The following is a 24,371-nucleotide window of genomic DNA, read 5'->3' as shown; positions in this document are numbered from 1 at the left end:
AAAAAAATCCAACCTAAACTTTTTTAATGATTAACCCACGACCACCATCACCTTTCAATATACAACATTTAAGTAACCAGAAAAATTTCAAGTCTGTTAAAGATGCAGTCAAGCATCCAAAGGGATACATGTTTAATCTACTTTACTACATACCCAACATTAATTTTCCTCTTATTAATGGATGGAAAAGCAATTTCTCTGCCAAGGAAGGGCAATTATTTAAAATGTAGATGTGCTGTACTTCACAGCTCTCAGCTACTCAGCTGGCAGAAATAATGCCTCTGGAAAATAGATCAATTATTTACCAAATTAAAGACAACAGGTCTGTTTTAGAAATGTCAGGCTTACTGCAGAGAGTTGAGAATTTCCTTTTCTTTTTTTTAATGTTTATTTATTTTGAGAGAGAGAGCAAGCAGAGGAGGAGCAGAGAGAGAAGGAGAGAATCCCTAAGCAGGTCCATGCTGTCAGTGCAGAGCCTGACATGGGCGGGGCTTGAACTCATGTATTGGGAGATCATAACCTGAGCCAAAATCAAGAGTCAGATGCTTAACCGACTAAGCTACCCAGGCACCCCAAGAATTTCTTTTTTATGTTTCTAATTTCCAATTTGATTAATAAAAATGCTTATCTTCTTTTATGTCAAAGGTAATATATTTAATACCCCAATCTAGTTTACTTAGTTACACAAATATGATTTAATTTCCACAAGATATTTTTAATATATGTTACATATTTCAATCTTAAGGATGTGTGATATGTTTCTTCATGTTATACAATTTGCCATCAGGGATCACTCCTACAATTCATAGGGAAAAAGACAATTCTCATTCAAACTACAAATTAGAAATAACTGAGTTTTATTCAACAAATGAGTAATTACATTGAATTAGTGCCCTATCTCTGCCCTGCCATGGTTTTTTTCATAATAATAATAATTATAGAAAAAAATAATAAGTGTAATTATTCAGTGTTTACTTATTAATTATGTGAAAATTACCAGGCTAATAATAAATACCTGGGTATGAAGTAAAAGCTTATCTACAGCAGAAAACATGTTGAAAGAATACTCTTGATGGGTATAAAATTTAAACTAGGATGAGGGAAGTTAATAATAATGAAAACAGCAACAGCTAAATTTTTGGAGGTGACCCTATGTTTTGGGTATTGTTTTGGATACCATTATCACCCTCTCATTTCATTGATGAGAAAACTGAAGTACTAGGGGGGATCCAAGAGTATTAAGTTACTTGCCAAATTAAGCAGCAAGGTGGGGGCGGGGAGAACATGATATTTTGTTTAGGGTCATGTAGGTCTTCACAAAATAATACATAAAAAATCGGACTCGAGAGATAAATAAGAGTTGCCCAGGCAAAAGAGGATTTCAGGTGGAGGAAAAGTGATGTAAAATGTTTAAGGAGCTGAAAAACAGTATGGCTAAATGTTGGAAGGAAAGGTAGAAGAACAGGTTAAAGCAGTAAAGTTGTGCCAGGCTATATACTTTTGGACAACACAATACAAGATGAAGAGATCATTAACATTTAACATTTCTTATAAAATATTTATCTTTTTATTTTTTTTTAATTATTTTTAACGTTTATTTATTTTTGAGACAGAGAGAGACAGAGCATGAACGGGGGAGGGGCAGAGAGAGAGGGAGACACAGAATCCAAAGCAGGCTCCAGGCTCTGAGCCATCAGCCCAGAGCCCGACGTGGGGCTCGAACTCACAGACCACGAGATCATGACCTGAGCTGAAGTCGGACGCTTAACCAACTGAGCCACCCAGGCGCCCCTAAAATATTTATCTTAAAATGAAACTAAACACATGGAAAAAGTATGATACAATAATCACAAACAGAATAACCCAGAATTGGACTATGACCAAATAAGAGTCTTTTAAAAACTAAGAGTAACCAAATGATTCTATATATGTACTATTATGAATTAAATATCTGTGCAGCCCTCACATTCATATATTGAAACTCTAAAAACCCAGGCTATATTTGAAGATGGGGTCTCTAAGGAAGTAATTAAGTTTCAATTAGGTCATTGGCTGAGACCCTGATCTGGTATGATTAGTGTCCTGATAAGAAGAGACACCACAAACCCTTGTACGCTATTGGAGGGAAAGGTAAATTGGTGTAACAGCTATGAAAAACAATATGGAAGTTCCTAAAAAAATTAATATTAAAACAACCATATGATCTAGTAATTCCACTACTGGGTATTTACCCAAAGAAAACAAAAATACCAATTCAAAAAGATATATGCACCCCTATGTTTACTGTAGCATTATTTATAATAGCCAAGATATGGAAGCCACCCAAATGTCCACTGATAGATGAATAGATAAAGATGTTATATATATTTACATATAAAATAAGGAATATTATTCAGCCATAAAAGAGAATGAGATTTTGCCATTTGCAATAACATGGATAGACCTAGAAGGTATTATGCTAAGTGAAATAAGACAGAGAAGGATAAAAGCATATGATCTCACTTAAATGTAGAATCTAAAAAGTGAAACAAATGAACAAATAAACAAAAACAAACAAAAAAAAAACCAGACTCTTAAATACAGAGAACAAACTGATGGTTGCCAGAGGGGAGGTAAGGGGGATGGGCAAAATGGATAAAAGTTAAGAGGTACAAACTTCTAGTTATAAAATAAATAAGTCAGGGAGATGAAAAGTACAGCTTAGGGAATATAGCCAATATTATTGTAATAACATTGTGTGGTGACGGATAGTGACTGCATTTATTATAGTGAGCACCAAGTAATGTATAGAATTGTCAAATCAAGATGTTATACACCTGCAACTAATATAACATTGTATGTTGATGATACTTCAATTTAAAAGACACACACACACACACACACACACACACACACACACACAAACACACACACACACCACAGAACTAGCTCTTTTTCTCTGTCCCCACTTTCTTGCACCAAAGGAAGGACATGTGAAGACACATTGAGAAGGTGACTGTTTGTTAGTCAGGAAGAAAGACCTCACTAGAAACCAAATCAGCTGGAAGTTTCATCTCAGACTTCTAGCATTCATAACTGTGAGAAAAAAAGGTTTTGTTGTTTAAGCTACTACATCTATGGGATTTGGTTACAGCAGCCCAAGCTAGTATATATACACAGGTTACTGCCTAAATTTAGGGTCCCTGAGAACATTTTACCCACTCAAACGACCAGCAAAGAGGATTTTGGGTTGAATTTGTAAAATCAAAAGAGACTGCTGTTTTAACCCTATAACAAAAACAAAATCAATAAACAAAACAGAAAAACCCCAGAGTTTTAAAAAAATCTATCTCGGGGCGCCTGGGTGGCGCAGTCGGTTAAGCGTCCGACTTCAGCCAGGTCACGATCTTGCGGTCCGTGAGTTCGAGCCCCGCGTCAGGCTCTGGGCTGATGGCTCAGAGCCTGGAGCCTGTTTCCGATTCTGTGTCTCCCTCTCTCTCTGCCCCTCCCCCGTTCATGCTCTGTCTCTCTCTGTCCCAAAAATAAATAAACGTTGAAAAAAAAAAAATTAAAAAAAAAAAAAAATCTATCTCAAAGTTCAATACAAAAAAAACATAAATAAAAATAGTAGCTCTTACATCAGGCAGAACAACAGCCGGAGGAAGAGGAACCCACAATATGTGAAGGCAAGGAGAACACAGCAACCTTTTCAAAAATTTTCAGAGAGCTGATGCTACAGATTAGAATGCTGCCCCCCAAAAATTCAACTCTGTACCCAACTAATCAAGAGGATCAAGAGTAATAATACTAAAAGCTGTGAACAAAGTAAGAGTGTTGACCGCTGCTGAAAAATTAATAAGTAACTGTCAAAAACTATCTAGTCGAAACATGCCTGAAAATTATGGGCAAAATACAGATATTCCCATACAGAAAATAGCTAAAAAGTCATCTTCATCAGAGAATCCAGAAATAGCCAACAGACGTATGTTACTTTAATGAAAAAGTACAAAAGAAACTCATCAGAGAAAGAATGGAATTTTGAAAAAATAATAAAGTATCAACTGCATATCCATAAGCCAAAAAATAATAACCATGACCTAATCCGATACATTATACAAAAAATAACAATGAATTTGGATCATAAATTTAAATATAAAATGTAGGGGTGCCTGGGTGGCTCAGTCAGTTGAACATCCGACTTACGCTCAGGTCATAATCTCTTGGTTTGTGAGCTCGAGCCCTGCATCAGGCTCTCTGCTGTCAGCATGGAGCCCGCTTCAGATCCTCTGTCTCCCTCTCTCTCTGCTCCTCCTTCTCTCTCTCTCTCTCAAAAATAAAATAAATATTAAAATAATAATAAAAACAAAAAAATAATAAAAATAAATTTAAATACAAAATGTAAAACTAGAAAACTATCAGAAAATCACATAGGAGAAAAATCTTCAGGCCCCAGACTGGTGCACATTTCTTAGGCAGGAACACAAAAACACAACTGATATATTTTTTTATTGGATTTGACAAAAAGTAAACAATTTTGCTCTGCAAAAGACTCTGTTAAAAAGATAAAAATACAAACTTCTGACTGGGAAAAAAGATTTCCAAATGACCTCTCTTACAGAGGTCCCCATCTAGTATTTATAAAATTAAAAAGTGGCAATAATACCAAATGCCAGCACGGATGCAGAGAAAGCATGTTAAAAGGATTAAAGGAAAGTATGAGAACAATGTCTCACCAAGCAAAGGATAGCAATAAAGAGATAATATTATAAAAAAAGGAAACAAATAGAAATTCCAGAGTTCAAAAGTACAATAACTAAAATAAAAAATTCAATAGAGGGGCTCAAATCGTGGTTTTGAGCCTGGCAGAAGAAATCAACTGAGATTAGCGAGTTTGGGGAAAAAAAGAAGAAGAAAAATGAATAGAGCCCCAAAGACCTATTAGACACCACCAAGATTAATCTGTGAGTAGGAGGAGTCCTAGAAGGAGAAAAGAGGGAAAAAAAGGTAGAAAGAATGTTTAAAGAAATAATAACATCCCAAACATGATGAAAAACATTTAGGCAATGGAACTATCCTGTATTATACTATAAAGGTATATATATGTCAATATTAATTTGTCAAAACACAGAGAATATGTGAACACCAAGAGTGAACCCTCGTGTAAACTACAGACTTCGGTTGATAATGATTGGGTCAATATATGTTCATCAACTGTAACAAATCTACCACTGTGGTGTGGAATGGTTTGGAGTGGGGGCCGGATTACATGAGAGTTTTCTGTACTTTCCAATTGTGCTGTGAACCTGAAACTGCCCCCCAAAATTGGAGTTTATTAATTTAAAAAAAAAGCTCCTGAGAAAATGTTACTCATTGTGTATCTAAATCACTGAAACCAACAAATTTACACCACCCATATTGAACCTACCCAGATCTAAGCACCGGAGGCCTCTCTGGCACTTCAAACCATATCATAAATGTTGCCATTAAAATATTTGTTTTAATTCAGGACTCAGAGTCACAGCTAATAAACAAGAATGGGAAGGATAAATTGAAAAACAAACTGAATGCAGCTGCTGAACTAAAAGTTTCACAACGCTATTTAATGGCATCCCTTAATTTCTTTGCTGAATAGGTCCCATACAAAACCGAACTGCATACCACCCAAACAACCTACATTTTCTCCTTAATTCACTTTGGACTGTTATTTCATCATGTACATTTTACATTGTTTTTAAAGTTTCTCAGAAGGTGGACAACAGGTCTGGTTTTCTCCTTGAATCCTGATGTATGTCTAGGACATCTTAATAATTCTGTCATCGGAAAATATGCCTCTCTAAAAAAAAAAAGACTAAGAAATTTATTTATATTGTTAAGCATAACAGGGATATGTTCAGGTAAAGTGGTTACAGAATGATCAGGTTTAAAAACAAAACACACAATAAACATTGCTATGTTTTGTTCTGCTTATTTTTTAATGAACTTCCCTAAACTTGTAAAAAGTATTCTAACAAGCACTACTGTTATTATTGGCCACACTACATACCCCATGAAAAAGCCTTTAACTAAATAAGAGAATTATTGGAGGAGCAAAACAGTTAAAACTTATTGACATAAATAAATTTAGAAATATGCATGGATACATGTTAAAGAAAAACTGGAAGGTGTTACTAGAGGATCTACAAGTTGTATTTTGAAAAGATCAATTTAAGTAAAAAATTATAAGTACTGTTTTAATGCCCATTTAAATTACACACCTTTCTAAAAAATACCAATTAATAAAAGTTCAGAAGCTAATAAAACTTTTTCAACCAGAGAGCAGAAAAGGTATCATTTTATAACATAGGAGGATTTAAAGATCGATAGAAAATACATCATTTGCTCTCCCAAAAATATTTTTTTAAACTATAACGTAAATAACTACAGGGGAAAAATAACAATTACTAAGGAATCCATGCATTTACAAAGGGCAATGCAGCCTCTTGCTTCAAACATTTCATATGCATTCTCAATTTGAGAAGGTTAGGATAAAACAAGCAATATAATACAGAAACTAGACAAGTAAAATAAAATGTCACACAGGAGCTGGGTAATAGTTAGCAGCCACAGCTAAACCCAATATCTAAGTAACAATTCAGATAGTGACCAGCTTAAAAAAAAAAGTCAAGGCTTTCAAATCACTAAGAATTGAATCTTTATAGATACACTTGCTTATACTCAAGCAATAACAGTCATACTCTGAATAGCAAAGACACTCAGAGCTGAAGAGTAAATAACTAAGATGAATTGCAAGCAGTTGCATGAAATCTCCACTATCTTCTATGAAAGATTTTGCAAACCAATTTTGTGAGTGGTTGCTGAGTTATGAATCCTCCATTTAATTCAGGTATTTAAACATGTACAAAGCATTTATAAAATGCTGCAGAAATGATGACACACTGAAAAATGTATCTGCCACATAATAAACGGATGAGTCCACTGTATAGACCCTGCTTCACAATCTATGTCAAATATGCCATATTTTTCTTGCCTCGTTCATTCAACCAATATTTATTTATATACCAGACACAGAATCATTATTTCCTAACTAATCATCCTTTAAGTTCCAATTTAGAATTGACTTCTTTTGAAGAACTTTCCCCAATAGTCGAAACCAAGTAAATATTCATCTCCTAGCATTCTGTCCTTACTCCACAAAGGATTTTCCTTCCTTGCTTTAAGTCCCTATCATACCAGTAGATGCCATGAGTAAGGACTGTCCCTTGTTAACTTAATCACAAAGACTGAGCCAGGCAATGTGAATGGAGTCTCTAGAGAGCATAAACCTTTTTGATTAACAGGATCCTAAACATTCTAGTGCCATGAACCTTTTAAGCAATATGGTAAAGCCTAGGAACATCTTTCTCAGAATAATATATTTTTAAGACAAAGTAAAATACATAACATTTTAAAAATTGACATACAATGTATGTCTTTTTTTTTAGTTTTTTTTAATATATTAAAATACAGTATCTACTATAATTTTGAACCATAAGCAATACTGGGAGAATTATGTAAATAAGATAGAAATGATGTGAAAACATCTATTATTTTTATTTGTTCATAAACTCAGGAGTACAGCTAATATTTCACTATTTTATTTTACATTTTCATAAGTGAAGGAAATTTTCATCAGAGATTAGAGAAAATAAAGATGTAATTTTTTTCCTAAGTTCACATACTCTCTGAATTCTATCCATAAACCTTCCAGATCTTAGACTGAGGTTAAGAAGCTTCATTTGAGATTCAAGAAAAAAATGAAAGAGATCCTAAAACTCATAAAATAGTTCTCATATAAAGATCTTCCTTCCAAGAAATTACAACATCCAATGTGAAATTGAATTAAGAATACAACAGAAGAACATCAATTTGTATATTTTAAAATGTTACATACACACCAAAGGAATGATCTAGACAAGAAATAATTGATAACTCAGACTTCATTAAAATTAAATAAGTCTGATTTTCAAAAATACTTTCAAGAGAATAAGAAGACAAGCCATAGACTTGGAAAAAATATTTACAAAACACCTAATACAAGACTGCTATCCAAAATATACAAAGAACTCTTAAAAGTCAACAACTTAAAAATGAACAACCCAATCAAAAAATGGAAAAAAGATCTGAACAAGCACCTCATCAAAGAAGATACACAAATGGCAAATAAACTATGGTATGTCCACACAATGGAATGTTATTCAGCACTAAAAAGAAATGAGTAATCAAGGCATGAAAAGACATGGAGGAGCTTTAAATGCTTATTAGTAATTGAAGGAAGTCAATCTGAAATGACTATATACAGTAAGATTCTAACTATGTGACGTTCTGGAAAATGAAACAAACTATGGAAACAGTAAAAAAGATCACTGGTTGCCAGGGGTTGAGGAAGGTAGGGATGAACTGGTAGAGCAAAGGGGATTTTTAGGGCAGCGAACCTACTCTGTATAATGGTGGATATATGTCATTACATATTTGCCAAAATTGACAGAATGTACAACACCAAGAGTGAACCCTAATAATGTAAACTGGAACTCAGAGGCTAGGTAGGAAGACAAGTATTTAAATAAATGATTACTTCAAGATAAATTATATCATAGCATTATACAAATAGTGCTCTAGGAACACAAAAAAGAAGGTATAAATATAAAAATTTTTAATCTTACCATAAAAACACAAATTTGGGAGTTCAAATAAAATCAAATGAAAAATGTATGTCAAAATTATGAAATCATAGTAAACTGTGGTTTTCTAGAATTAATTGCTAGACAATGATACAGATAACTATAATATTCTTTAAGGTAAGTGGTATGTTCTTGTTACAATGGAAAGCCACAGGATGGAAAAAGTACAGCTTCCAATGTCTAAAGCATTCTGACTATGGAGATATGAAATATACATTAATACAAAGGAGATTTGACATAACAGATGGACCATCAAAATGAGTCATACTGGTTACTCCAAGTAGAGTGCTGTAAGTGACATAACTTCCAGATTGTTTCTTCAAATTTAACTTAATTCCCATAACATTCAAAGCATTTCCATAAATCTTTGTCTTTATTAATTAAATCAATCCTACTGATCAACAACCGCTACAAAAATCTTCCTCTCTATCAAAAATGACTAATTAAGATATTAGAAGGAAGATTATTCAAAATGCTCTATATTATCCTCTTACCATCATTCTTTATTTGAAAAGATGAAAAGGGAAAAAAAGATGGGTCTTTCCATCAATTTTAACTGATAGGATAATTTCTGCAGAATAAGATAAAAATGACAGTCTCTTCAGATCCATCAACCAAAGGGATAAGATCTAAAACGACTGTAAGTTTATGAAGACTATTTCAGCTCCCAAAGCAAAAGAGCAATTTTATCTTTTACTTAAAAACAAAGTATTTTAAAAATGACTACACTGGAATGGAATTACACCACTGTAAGTACTAAACCAACTCCTAACAATGAAAATTGGTAAGTAAAGGGAAAGAATTAAGTATTTATCCTGCCTTTTACATACAAGAGAACTATGGTGCATTCCTGGTTGATGAGAGAAAACTTTTTTTTATAGAACAGTAGTTAATCTTGCAGAAAACATGGTATTATTAGAAAAACCACCATTCTCCAGGCTTCAACATAATACAACTATTAAGTAAAAAGTTGTTTCAGAAATGAAGCCAAGTGGCTTCAGCCAGTTGAGTGTCTGACCCTTGATTTCAGCTCAGGTCACAATCCCAGGGTCATGGGATCGAGCCCCTCGTTGGGCTCTATGCTGAGCATGGAGTCTGCTTGAGATTCTCTCTCTCTCTCTCTCTCTCTCTCTCTCTCTCTCTCTCTGCCCCTCTCCCCCACTCACGTTCTCTTGCCCTCTCTAAAATAAAAAAGAAATAGATAAAAAGAAATGAAACCAAAATAATGCTCTGCAGATTACTTGCTAATCTCCATAAGAAAAACCTATCTCCAATATGTAGATATTTTGAGGGTCTACTAACATAGCCATGTGATCAACATAGTATCATATTATATATTTTGCAGGATACATTTTTGAGATAATTGGAAACTTTAAATTATGGCTTGGATATTAGATAACATAATGTGTTAACTTTCAAAACTACAATATAATATCTGGCTATATGGGAAAAGGTCATTATTCTTAGGAAATCATGATTAATTTGTAGTGGGTAAGTTGTCATTACATGCGTAACTTACATTCAAATGATTCAACAAAATACATATACTTATGTACATCTATTATACATACATGGGTATACAAGTACATATACGTAAGTATACACATACCTATACATATATATATATATATTTATCATGCACAGAAATGTGAACACCTATTTAATCAAGGTAGTGATACATGGGTCATTACTATACTATCTTTTAAATCTATTTTTATGTCTGAAACTTTATATAACAAAAAGTTTGAAGAAAAAAATGAAAAGTAGTAGGACATTCCACATTACTATAACATCTCTCCTAATCAAATGCTTTAAGAATAAATAGAAAAACAAAACCACAACCAAAACACAGGGAAAAATACAAACAAATACTTTATAATACGCTTGTATGTGAAAGTGAAAAAGAAATTTTAAATTACAAGGAAAGTGCCACTTACATACATTAATATGTAGTCTGGAATACTGCAGTTCCTGGCTTAATTATAATACAGAAATTAATGCAACTCAATAGCACAGTTTCCTACTGCTGATATTCAATTACCTCTTTACTGAGAGCAAAACTAATGCTTGGTGGGTTTCTAAATTTTTATTTATTTTTTTAAATGTTTATTTATTTTTGAGAGACAGAGTGTGAGCAGGGGAGGGAAAGAGAGAGAGGGAGACACAGAACTCAAAGAGGGCTCCAGGCTCTGAGCTGTCAGCACAGAGCCTGATGCAGGTCTCAAACTCATGAACTGCAAGATCATGACCTGGGCCAAATTTGGATGTTTAACTGACTGAGCCACCTACCCCCCCCCCTAAATTTTTATTTTAAATTCACTCACTCAAGAACCACTTACTGAAGTCTACTTACTTTTCTGATACACATTGACACATTATGAAAAGTCAGATTCCATATTCCATATTTTCCATTTCCAAAAAAAAAAAAAAAAAACTTGTTGAAATCCCATGACATAAATGGAAAGAAAAAGGACATACCACTTGTATTAAATGCCATACAGCACACTGGTTTCTCATGAGCAGGAAAGTGGGCCACGATACCATCACTGTCAGAATCCTCGCTCACAAGCACCTTCACAGAAAGAAAGAAGGAAAATGGAAATTAAACTTTACTCACCAATTACTGAGCCTGAAGATATACACAGCTACACTACAATATCCCTGACCAAAAGTATGCATGATTGCTTCCACTATACTGGAAGATTATTGTCACTGTAAGGTGAGAATGCCACTTTAGGAATGAGGAAAAGATACAATATACTCCAGAAGATCAATCACATAAACTCTAAAAACAGTTGATGGGCTTTACTGTAGATGACAGAGACAAAAATTTCTTGAAGTAGAGGTTCAGAAAAAAACAAAAAGCATAAAATCAGCTTTGCAGAGCTTCATCCAAAGACAGGAACATACAATTCTTATTATGTTATGACCTACTGGAAGATGTTTGCTTACAACTAGATCATTACTGGATCATGATATTCAGACATAAATAATTTAATCTGAAGTAAATCAGGAACTAATCCTAAACGGGCAATGTTAATTTTTCTTTTAGTATGAAAAACTTTACAAAGGTATACTTTACATACCATAAAAGTCACCTATTTCATGTTTATAATTCAATGATTTTATATAGTACTGTAACCATTACAGCAATCCATTATATAGAAATGTCTGCTTTGTCATCCTTTACTATCCTAATGCTTTAATTTTCTTGCCTATTGCTGACTCAAACCTACAATTCAGTAAAGCTACTGATATATCAAATTTTTTGTGCATAGATCTTTATTACCATCTTCACAATTTTTAAGTGTTCGGTTCATTAAGTATACTCACACTGTTGTGTAACAAATTTCTAGGACTTTTCCATCTTGCAACACTGAAACTCTACCCACTAAACTCTGATTCTTCTTCTTCCCTCCCCCCAGACATTGATAACTACTTTTCCACTTTCTGTTTTTATGATTTTGACTACTTTAGAGAGTCAAAATAACTGGAAGAATATAGTTTTTACACTTTTGTGATGGCTTTACTTCCCTTACCAAAATGTCCTCAAGGTTTGTCAATGTTGTAATATGTCACAATATTTCCTTCTATTTCAAGGCTGCATAATATTATAGTATGTATATACCAGATTTTTCTTTATCCATTCACCTAGTGATAGATATATGGATTGCTTCCATATCCTCGCTACTGTGAATATGCTGCAATGAACGAGGGTGTGTAAATAGTGCTTCCAGATCCTGCTCTGAATTCTTTTGCATACAAACCTAGAAATCAGATTGCTGATCATATGATAATTTCATTTTTAACTTTTTGAGGATCAATTTTTTTTTATCTTTTCAAAGAACCAATTTTGGATTTTCCCCAATATTTCACTATTTACTGTTTTGTTGACTTATGTGCATATATTTAGTATTTACTTCATTTGTTGTTTGGTTATAATTTGCTCTTGTTTTTCAGATTAGAAAATGGGAAAAGTGAAGATTATTAGTTTCAGACTGTTTTTCCTTCCTACTATAAGCATTTAAAGCTATAAATTTCCCTCTCTGTAAAAGAATAGCTGCACTTCATAAATTCTGATATGTTCACTTTTTATTTTTATTCCATTCCAAATATTTTCTAATATCCTTGGGATTCCTTCTCCCACCCATGAGCTATTGATAGGTGTGTTTTATTTCCAAATATTTGGAGATTTCCATAATTTCATTGTTATTTTTTTAAGTTTATATATTTATTTATTTTAAATATGAAATTTATTGTCAAATTGGTTTCTATACAATACGCAGTGCTCATCCCAACAGGTGCCCTCCTCAATACCCATCACCCACCCTCCCCTCCCTCCCACCCCCTTCAACCTTCAGTGTGTTCTCAGGTTTTAAGAGTCTCTTATGCTTTGGCTCTCTTCCACTTTAACCTCTTTTTTTTTTCCTTCCCCTCCCGCATGGGTTTCTGTTAAGTTTCTCAGGATCCACATAAGAGTGAAACCATATGGTATCCGTCTTTCTCTGTATGGCTTATTTCACTTAGCATAACACTCTCCAGTTTCATCCACGTTGCTACAAAGGGCCATATTTCATTCTTTCTCATTGCCATGTAGTATTCCATTGGGTATATAAACCACAATTTCTTTATCCATTCGTCAGTTGATGGACATTTAGGCTCTTTCCATAATTTGGCTATTGTTGAGAGTGCTGCTATAAACATTGGGGTACAAGGGCCCCTATGCATCATCACTCCTGTATCCCTTGGGTAAATTCCTAGCAGTGCTATTGCTGGGTCATAGGGTAGATCTATTTTTATTTTTTACTTTTTATTTTTTTTTCAATATATGAAATTTATTGTCAAATTGGTTTCCATACAACACCCAGTGCTCATCCCAAAAGGTGCCCTCCTCAATACCCATCACCCACTCTCCCTCACTCCCACCCCCCATCAACCCTCAGTTTGTTCTCAGTTTTTAAGAGTCTCTTATGCTTTGGCTCTCTCCCACTCTAACCTCTTTTTTTTTTCCTTCCCCTCCCCCATGGGTTTCTGTTAAGTTTCTTAGGATCCACATAAGAGTGAAAACATATGGTATCTGTCTTTCTCTGTATGGCTTATTTCACTTAGCATCACACTCTCCAGTTCCATCCACGTTGCTACAAAGGGGCCTATTTCGTTCTTTCTCATTGCCATGTAGTACTCCATTGTGTATATAAACCACAATTTCTTTATCCATGGGTAGATCTATTTTTAATTCTTTGAGGAACCTCCACACTGTTTTCCAGAGCAGCTGCACCAGTTTGCATTCCCACCAACAGTGCAAGAAGGTTCCCGTTTCTCCACATCCTCGCCAGCATCTATAGTCTCCTGATTTGTTCATTTTAGCCACTCTGACTGGCGTGAGGTGATATCTGAGTGTGGTTTTGACTTGTATTTCCCTGATGAGGAGCAACGTTGAGCATGTTTTCATGTGCCTTGTGGCCATCTGGATGTCTTCCTTAGAGAAGTGTCTATTCATGTTTTCTGCCCATTTCTCCACTGGATTATTTGTTTTTTGGGTGTGGAGTTTGGTGAGCTCTTTATAGATTTTGGATACTAGCCCTTTGTCCGATATCTGTACATTGATTTTGTATCCTGCGACTTTGCTTAATTCATGTATCAGTACTAGCAGACTTTTGGTGGAGTCTGTCGGGTTTTCCATGTATAGTATGATGTCATCTGCAAAAAGTGAAAGCTTGACTTCATCTTTGCCTATTTTGATGCCTTTGATTTCCTTTTGTTGTCTGATTGCTGTTGCTAGCACTTCCAACACTGTGTTAAACAACAGCGGTGAGAGTGGACATCCCTGTCGTGTTCCTGATCTCAGGGGGAAAGCTCTCAGTTCTTCCCCATTGAGGATGATATTAGCTGTGGGCTTTTCATAAATGGCTTTTATGATGTTTAAGTATGCTCCTTCTGTCCCGACTTTATCGAGGGTTTTTATTAAGAAAGTATGTCATCACCACTAACCCAGCCCTACAGGAGATCCTAAGGGGGATTCTGTGAGTGAAATGTTGCAAGGACCACAAAGTACCAGACATCACTACCAGCATGAAATCTACAGACATCACAGTGGCTCTAAACGCATATCTTTCCATAATAACACCAAATGTAAATGGACTAAATGCGCCAACCAAAAGACACAGGGTATCAGAATGGATAAAAAAAAAACAAGACCCATCTATTTGCTGTCTACAAGAGACTCATTTTAGATCTGAGGACATCTTCAGATTGAAAGTGAGGGGATGGAGAACTATCTATCATGTTACTGAAGTCAAAAGAAAGCTGGAGTAGCCACACTTATATCAGACAAACTAGACTCTAAATTAAAGGCTGTAACAAGAGATGAAGAAGGGAATTATATAATAACTACAGGGTCTATCCATCAGGAAGAGCTAACAATTATAAACGCCTATGAGCCGAATATGGGAGCCCCCAAATATATAAAAAAATTAATCACAAACATAAGTACCCTTATTGATAAGAATGTGGTAATTGCGGGGGACTTTAATACTCCACTTAAAACAATGGGTAGATCAGACCATCTAGACACAGGATCAATAAAGAAACAAGGGCCCTGAATGATACATTGGATCAGATGAACTTGACAGATATATTCAGAACTCTGCATCCCAAAGCAACAGAATATACTTTCTTCTTGAGTGCACATGGAACATTCTCCAAGATAGATCACATACTGGGTCACAAAATAGCCCTTCATAAGTATAAAAGAATTGAGATCATACCATGCACACTTTCAGACCACAATGCTATGAAACTTGAAATCAACCACAGGAAAAAGTCTGGAAAACCTCCAAAAGCATGGAGGTTAAAGAACACCCTACTAAAGAATGAATGGGTCAACCAGACAATTAGAGAAGAAATTTTAAAATATACGGAAACAAAGGAAGATGAACATACAACAATCCAAACGCTTTGGGATGCAACGAAGGCAGTCCTGAGAGGAAAATACATTGCAATACAGGCCCATCTCAAGAAACAAGAAAAATCCCAAATACAAAATCTAACGGCACACCTAAAGGAAACAGAAGCAGAACAGCAAAGACACCCCAAACCCAGCAGAAGAAGAGAAATAATAAAGATCAGAGCAGAAATAAACAATATAGAATCTAAAAAAACTTTAGAGCAGATCAATGAAACCAAGAGTTGGTTTTTTGAAAAAATAAACAAAATTGATAAACCTCTAGCCAGGCTTCTCAAAAAGAAAAGGGAGATGACCCAAATAGATAAAATCATGAATGAAAATGGAATTGTCCCTCAGAGATACAAGCAATTATCAGGGAATATTATGAAAAATTATATGTCAACAAACTGGACAACCTGGAAGAAATGGACAAATTCCTAAGCACCCACACACTTCCAAACCTCAAATAGGAAGAAAGAGAAAACTTGAACAGACCCATAACCAGAAAAGAAATTGAATCAGTTATCAAAAATCTCTGAACAAATAAGAGTCCAGGACCAGATGGCTTCCCTGGGGAATTCTACCAGACATTTAAAGCAGAGATAATACCTATCCTTCTCAAGCTGTTCCAAAAAATAGAAAGGGAAGGAAAACTTCCAGACTCATTCTATGAAGCCACATTACTTTGATTCCTAAACCAGACAGAGACCCAGGAAAAAAATAGAACTACAGGCCAATATCCCTGATGAATATGGATGCAAAAATTCTCAATAAGATACTAGCAAATCGAATTCAGCAGCATATAAAAAGAATTATTCACCATGATCAAGTGGGGTTCATTCCTGGGATGCAGGGCTGGTTCAACCTTCGCAAATCAATCAATGTGATACATCACATTAGTAAAAGAAAAGAGGATCCTGTCAATCAATGCAGAAAAAGCATTTGACGAAATTAAGTTTATTTATTTTTGAGGGGGAGAGAGCACAGTAGGTAAGCGCAGGAGGGGCAGAGAGAGAGGGAGAGAGAGAGAGTCCCCATTAGCCAGCACAGAGTCCGATGTGTGGGGCTTGATCTCACCTACCATGAGATTATGACCTGAGCTGAAATCAAGAGCTGGATGCTCAACTGATGGAGCCACTGGGGCGTCCCATTCTGTTATTGATTTCCATAGTTCTCAGGAAACATACTTCTCATAATTTTAATACTTTTAAAGCTATTTATATATTTTTTTGCCCAACCATAAGGTCTATCTTGGAAAACATTCCAGATGTTCTTGAAAAGAATGCAAATTCTAGTCAGTTAAGTGTCGCCCAGTTCGTGGGTTCGAGCCCCATGTCAGGGCTCTGACAGAGCAGAGCCTGCTGGGTCAGTTAAATGTCTCTCTCTCTCTCTCTCTCTGTCTCTCGCTCTTGCTCTCGCTCTTTTGCTTTCTTGCTCTCTCAAAATAAATAAATAAACTTTTAAAACCATTTAAAGAAAAAGAATGCAAATTCTACGGGTTTGGAGGGTAGTGTTACACCGTGCTGGTTGGTAGTGTTCTAAATCCTCACAAATTTTGTCTAGTTTTTCCTATCAATTATTGAGAGCACAGTATTTAAATCTCATGCTGTAAATGTTAGTTAGCTATAATTTCTCCTTTCAATCTGTCAGATTTTGCCTAATGTTTGTTGGGAAATGCTGTAGCTGTTTACACAATAGTTGCTTTATCTACCTATTACATCGACCCTCTTATTATTATGAAGTATCTTTTTCTCTGGCAATATTTCCTGACAAAGTATTTCTGTCTGATATTAATATAGCCATTCCAGTCCTATTATGGTTACTGTTTATGTGGTACGTTTCCTCAATCCTTTTACTTCAGCCAATTATGTCTTTGAATCTGAATGATTCTGGTCTGATAATCAATGTCTTTTAACTTGAGTCCATTTATAGTTAATATAATTATGCACATAATTGGATTTAGGTTTGCCATTTTGCTATTTACTTTGTCTCAGGTGTTGTACCTCTGATCCTCTTCTTTCGTGTTATTTTTAATATTACTATTTTAATTCCTCTGTTAATTTTGGGGGGTTAATTTTTTAGTGGATGCTGTATAGGTAACAAGGTGCTATACAGATTACAAGATTGTCAGTTAACTGCAAAAATTATAGCTCCTTGCTCCAATATAGCTGCACTTCCTCCCCATTCCTTTGTGCTACTGTTGTCATATATATTATCAGCTGAGAAACGTTATAGTTATTCCCTAAAACAATCGTTTTAAACTACCTTTTAAAGAAATTAAGGGAAGAGAAAGGTAAGTATACACTTCATTTCTTCAAATGTTTTTCTGCCCCTTTCTCACCTCTCTTTCTGAGATCCCAGTCACACATATGTTGGTACACTTGATGTTGTCCCAAAGGTCTCTGAGGCTCTGCTTATGACAGAGACATAGACAGAGACAGAGACAACATTTTTTTCTCCTGTTCTTCAAATTGGCCCCCAACTGAATTGCGATCTCAGGCCAGTGGAGCTACACATTTTCCCTTACTCATCACCCACCAAGTGAAAATACTGTTGGGCTTGGGTTTTAACATACTACTCCAAATCAAGTAAATCCCCTGTCTAGAAGGGAAAAGCCTTGTTTACATGGCCCACTCTGCACTGGTTAAACTAATCACACTCACCAAGCTCCAGGCAGATGTGAATGAGAGCAGCCTCATGCAAAATAGTTTCTCCTACAACTATTATCCAAGCTCTAAAGTCTTTACACACTTATCATTCCATTCTTAGTTTTGGTCAATTTCTGGAGTCCCCAGATAGTTATTTTTGAAAATTCTTTCTAGTAATGTATTCATTTTCTGGAGACAGGATCTACTTATGTACCTCTTCAGCATAACTGATAGTCACCCCCAAACATCAGTAAATTTATACATTCAAATCACCCATTTTAAATACATAAGTGGATAATGCTTAGTAAATCCATACAATTGTGTAACCATCACCACATTCTCCATTTAGATTTCTTCCACCATCCCCAAAATGTCTTCATATTAACTTTACAGTAGATTTCCAACCCTAAGCCCCAGGCAATCCTTATGTATATTTTATCTCTTTTGCCTTTTCTAAAAATTTTGAAAATGTTTCATATAAATAGAATCATGCAATTTGCCTTCTACTTTCACTTATATAATTTTTATAGTTCAGCCATGTTGTTTCAGGTATCATTCATTTCTTTATATTGCTAAACTGTTATCCACTGTATGAAAATACCACAACATGTGGGTTCACCCACCAGTTCTTGGCAATTTGGATTATTTCTAGTCAATTGTTACAATGCATAGGCAGCTATGAATATCTATGTGCACGTATTTTTGTGAATATGTTTTTATTTCTCTTGGGGAGATACCTAGAAGTGAATCTGGTCAGTCATATGGTAAACATATGGTGAACTTTTAAAGAAACTAACAAATTGTTTTCTAAAATAGCTACATCATTTTATATTTCCATCAGTAAAGCGTGAGGTTTCCAATTTTTCTACAACCTTTCCAACACTTTGTATTGTACATCTTTTTTAATTATGGGCAATCTACTAGAAGCAGAAATTAGAATGATGGTCACCAGGGACTGTGGGGACAGGGGTTTGGGGAGTTACTGTTTACTATTTAATGAATCCAGATGATGAAAAAGTTCTAGAAATAGATAACAGTGATGGTTATTGTGATAACCATGGATATTGTGATGTGCCATTGTGATGGCACAACATTGTAAATACACTTATGCACTGAATTGTAAACTTATAAAATGGCTACATGTCAATGTTTATGTTATGCATATTTTATCACAATGGGGGTGGGGGGAACATGCATTATAAGTTATTCTCTTTTTAGTTGTTCGATTGACTTTCAAAGTATTAAGTGAGAAGAACAAGAAAACGAAGTCTTATAGTAGTATCTGGGAAAGTGTGTTAAACTACACTTGTTAAATATTTACTAAAGGTTTGTTTTGGGATATATGGTATATTCACACAATTGTAGAACCATCACCACAACCAAATTTAGAACATTTTCATCACCAAAGGAAAACCCATAATTATTAACAGTCACCCCACATTTCTCCATTCCTTCCAAACTCCCAGCCCTGGGAAACTATAATCTATTTTCTCTTTCTATTGCTTTGCTTATTCTAGACATTTCATATAAATGGAATCATACAACATACACTCTTTTGAGACTGGCTTCTTTCACAAAGTATAATATTTTCAAGACTCACCCACATTATAACATGAAACAGTGCTTCATTTCTTTTTATTGCTGAAGAATATTACATTGTAAGTGCATATCACATTTTATTTATCCATCTACTAATCAGTTGAGGTACATTGGAGTTGCTCCTAGTTTTTGGCTCTTGCAAATAACGCTGCTATGAACATACAATTATGTGAATATATATTTTCATTTCTTTTGAGTATTCCTAGAAGATAAATTGCTAAGTCATTTGGTAACTCTTTTCCAAAGCATTTGCACAATTTTACATTCCCACCAGCAGTGTATGAGGGCTCTCATTTGTGTTTATTGGCCATTGGTAAATCTTTTTCAGAAAAATGTTTATTCATATCTTTGTTCAATTAAAAATTAGATTATCTATCTCTTTATTTAGTTGTAGTTCTTTCTATATTCTGGATAGCAGTCCATTATAAAAAATATAATTTCCAAATATTTTCTCCCCTTTAGTGGGTTGTCTTTAAACTTTTCAGATACAGTGATATGTAGTACAAAATTTTAACATTTTTATGAAACTCAATTTACTTCCCCACAAATATTTCTCATAAATATGTTGATCATAACATGAGATGTTATCATTTTTGCTTCAACCAAATTTAACTTACGAAAATCGATATATTATATACGCTTCTATTTTTACCTCTTCCACTGTTCTCTATTTCTGAAGTTACAAGCCTTCTTCTGTTATAATTTCTTTAGAAAACTTCCTTTAGACATTCTTTAAGAGTAGATCTGCAGGGTGCATGGGTGGCTTAGCCGGTTAAGCATCTAACTCTTGGTTTCAGCTCAGGTCATGATCTCACAGTTCCCAAGATTAAGCCCCACGTCAGGCTCTACACTGGAAGTGCAAAGCTTGCTTGGGATTCTCTCTCTCCCCTTCTCTCTGCCCCTGACCTGCTCCTGTACATGTGCTCTCTCTCTCTCGCTCTCTCTCTAACAAATAAAAATTTAAAAAAATAGGAGTGCCTGAGTGGCTCAGACAGTTAAGCGTCCAACTTCGGCTCACATCATGATCTCATGGTTCACGAGTTCAAGCCCCATGTCAGGTTCCGTGCTGACAGCTCAGAGCCTGAAGCCTGTTTCAGATTCTGAGTCTCCTCTCTGCCCCTCCCTACTTATGTGCTCTCTCGCTCACTCGCTCTCTCTCTCTCTCTCCCACCTTCTCCCTCTCAAAAATAAATAAGCATTAAAAAATAGATAAATAAATAAATAGATCTGCTAGTGATTAATTTAGCTTTCCTTTTATAAGAATGTCTTTATATTCCCTTCATTCCTGAAAGGTATTTTCATTAGATGTGGAATTCAGGTTTAACAGTTCATTTATTTCACTATTTTAAAGATATTCTAACACTGCTTTCATCATCCATGGATTCTGATGAGAAAACTGCCACCTATCATACATTACTGGAAGGAATGTAAACCAGTTCAGCCCCTCTGCAAAAAAAGTTGGGCAGTTTCTGACAAAACTAAATATGCACTTATAAAATTTATCAATCATACTCTTTGGCATTTAATATAGAGACATGAAAACTCTACAGAAATCACACAAAAACCTTTACCTATATGTTCATAGCAGCTTTATTAATAACAGCAAAATGCTAGAAACAACTCAAATGTCTTCCAGTGAGTGAATGGTTGCACAAATAGACACAGCTATTCACAGGAATACAACAGAGAGATAATAAAGACTTAATTACACACAACAAACTAAATGAACTTCAAGGATATCATATTTAGTCCAAAAGTTAACTTTAAAATGTAATATACTATATGATTTCTCTTATATCCACTCTATAAGTCACAAAATTATAGAGATAGAGAACATATAATAGTTTTCAGGAGAAAAGGAAGGGGTAGGTTGAAGGATGAGTCTGAATACAAAAAAAATGTATGTGTTGAATAGTCTTATATCTTAATGGTGTTGTTGATTATGTGAATCTATACGGGGAATAAAAGTTATAGAACTATATACACCCAGGAACACACAAATAAATTCAGGTAAAACAAATAGTGAGAGCTGAGTAAAGTCTGTGCCATATTTTTTTACAGATTTTATTTTTAAGTAATCTCCACACCCAACACGGGGCTTGAACTAACAGTTCTGAGTTCAAGAACTGCATGCCCCACTGACTGAGCCAGCCAGGCATCCTAGGTCTATAGCATATGAACAGTATTGATATTTGTCAACTTGATATTGGTTTTAATATTTTCTTACAGCTATGTAAGATGTCGCTATTCAAGGGAAGTTGCAGGAATCTGGGTAAAGATCACATGAATACATTTCTGCAACTTTATGTGACTCTACAATTATTTCAAAATTAGAAGTTAAAATGTAGAATACACTGCTTTTGAATTTCCCTCATTCTCACAAGCGACAAATGTGTAGTGCATTAAATTTGTCTTTCTCTTATACCAAGTGAAGTCATGGATATAGATTATACAGCATTTATATACAGATCTTCCTCAACTTACAAAGAGGTTACATCGCAATAAATCCATCATGAGTTGAACACATCTTAAGTCAAAAATGCATTTAATACACCTAACCTACCAAACATCATCCTTAGCTTACCCTACCTTAAACATGCTCAGAACACTCACATTAGCCTACAGTTGGACAAAATCATCTAACACAAAGCCTATTTTATAGTAAAATGCTGGATATCTCATGTAACTTATTGAATACTATGCTGAAAGCGAGAAACACAATGGCTATCTGAGTGCAGAACACGTGTAAGTGTATCAGTTGTTTACCCTCACGATCACGAGGCTGACTCAGAGCTGCAGTTGGTTGTTGCTACCCAGAATCACAAGAGAGTATTATACCACATATCACTGGGCTAGGGAAAGTTCAAAATTCAAAATTCCAAGTATGGTTTCTACTGAATTCCTATCACTTTCATATCATCATAAAGTTGAAAAATCATTAACTCAAGACATTTTAAGTCAGGGACAATCTGTATGTTTTATTTTTTTTCTGTGAAATATTTGTGTTTTGTCTACTTTTCTATTTTAACTCAATCTTAGAAGATTCCCTTTCCTTTCATACACTATAATCTTCTATCTCCGTCTCCAATACAATTAGTACTGAGTACTCTATTTGATGGTACCAATACAGAAGCCGTCTAGTAAAAAGGCACATTAATCTTGGTGCACAGTAAAGCCTGATACCATTACATAAGACTTTTTGAAGCTTCTCTTTATGAGTTTCACAAACATAACAACCAGATACTTTTGGAAAGATTTTCTCCATTGCCTTATCACTTCGCCTAAAACATCAAATTAATAATATAAAACACATCCCAATACAATTATCCTAAGATATGTACCCATTTAACTAAACAGGCTGAACTTCTTAAGTATACATTAATAATAACTTGACTATATTAAAATTAATCAAAGTACTTTAATTGATACAAGGTGGATAAGCTTTTGCCGTGTGAACAAAGAGATAGATAAAACACTTCAGGAACCAGTAAATTATTATGAATAACACTTGTACCCAGAGAAAGAAATAGCTCAAGTTTAGGTCATCATTCTGGAGCATTTTCCTTTGATTAGGAACTTTGCCACACTGCTAACTTCAATTATATAAATGTGTAAAGGCAAATTATATCACTTAGCTTATCTTAGCCACAAAATGCTTTTAAATAAAACAAGTAACACAGATTAAAAAATGGACACAAAGTCAATCAAATCCACTCTTCCTTAATGCAGTTACCACGCAATGATCCCGTCAACATAAAATCAAATTAATCAATTTAGCATTAGAAAGATGGTGAATCAAATTTTATACATTGCCACTGTAAACATGAAAATGTCTTTATTAAAGGCTCAATGGATTTAAACAGAAAAAGGGGACATAATGTCAGCTTTAGATGGAAAAGGAAAAACATTACAGCTAAGGTCAAACATCAGTCGGAAAGGGCTAGAGGTGATAAATCTAGGACAATAACCCATGAAGTCTTTTTAATACAATCCAGCATAACCTAAAAACAGCTCTGTACTCCAACTGAACTATGTATCAGAGACAAAAATGTCTTCTTAACAAAAAACAGATTCACAGTAATAAAAAAAAAAAAAGGAGGATAGTATTATAGTCAGGAAATCTTGTTGCTTTAAAAAATAGTTATAATTCTTTCAAAATGCACATAGTATCTTACCATTTACTGAATACCAATTTATTTCCTCCCTTATAAAAACAATTTTTAAATCAAATAAAAACTCAGAACGTTATAAGTGGGAATGAAAAGAGATTATGAGCTCAACAAATAATAGAAAAGATAATATTTTTCAGGTTGAGTAACACTTTTTAACTTCTTTTAACTTTTAAAGTTAACATTTCTATAATTCTTATTTCCTAATAAACAACTTTACTTGTTTCAAGTGTTAATAATTCATTTACCAAAGAAAAGTGAACTTTTGCAACTCCACAATCTACAGTTTATTTCCATATTTCAAATCTGAGAA

At 34.5% G+C, this 24,371-nt stretch overlaps 1 protein-coding gene across 1 annotated transcript in view; it reads right to left on the bottom strand.

Annotated features, from left to right (window-relative positions):
- BCAS3 (BCAS3 microtubule associated cell migration factor) overlaps positions 1–24,371 on the bottom strand; it is a 620,462-nt gene that overhangs the window by 402,716 nt on the left and 193,375 nt on the right. Inside the window, exon 14 of the mRNA XM_045490037.1 lies at positions 11,175–11,268. Coding sequence (XP_045345993.1) covers positions 11,175–11,268 — 94 coding nt within the window. The remainder of the gene's footprint in view (positions 1–11,174; positions 11,269–24,371) is intronic.

The sequence above is a fragment of the Leopardus geoffroyi genome, chromosome E1, assembly GCF_018350155.1.
Source record: "Leopardus geoffroyi isolate Oge1 chromosome E1, O.geoffroyi_Oge1_pat1.0, whole genome shotgun sequence".
In the NCBI taxonomy this organism is placed as follows: domain Eukaryota; kingdom Metazoa; phylum Chordata; class Mammalia; order Carnivora; family Felidae; genus Leopardus; species Leopardus geoffroyi.
Note: the sequence above shows the minus strand (reverse complement) of the source record. Positions and strands in the feature narration are given on the sequence as shown.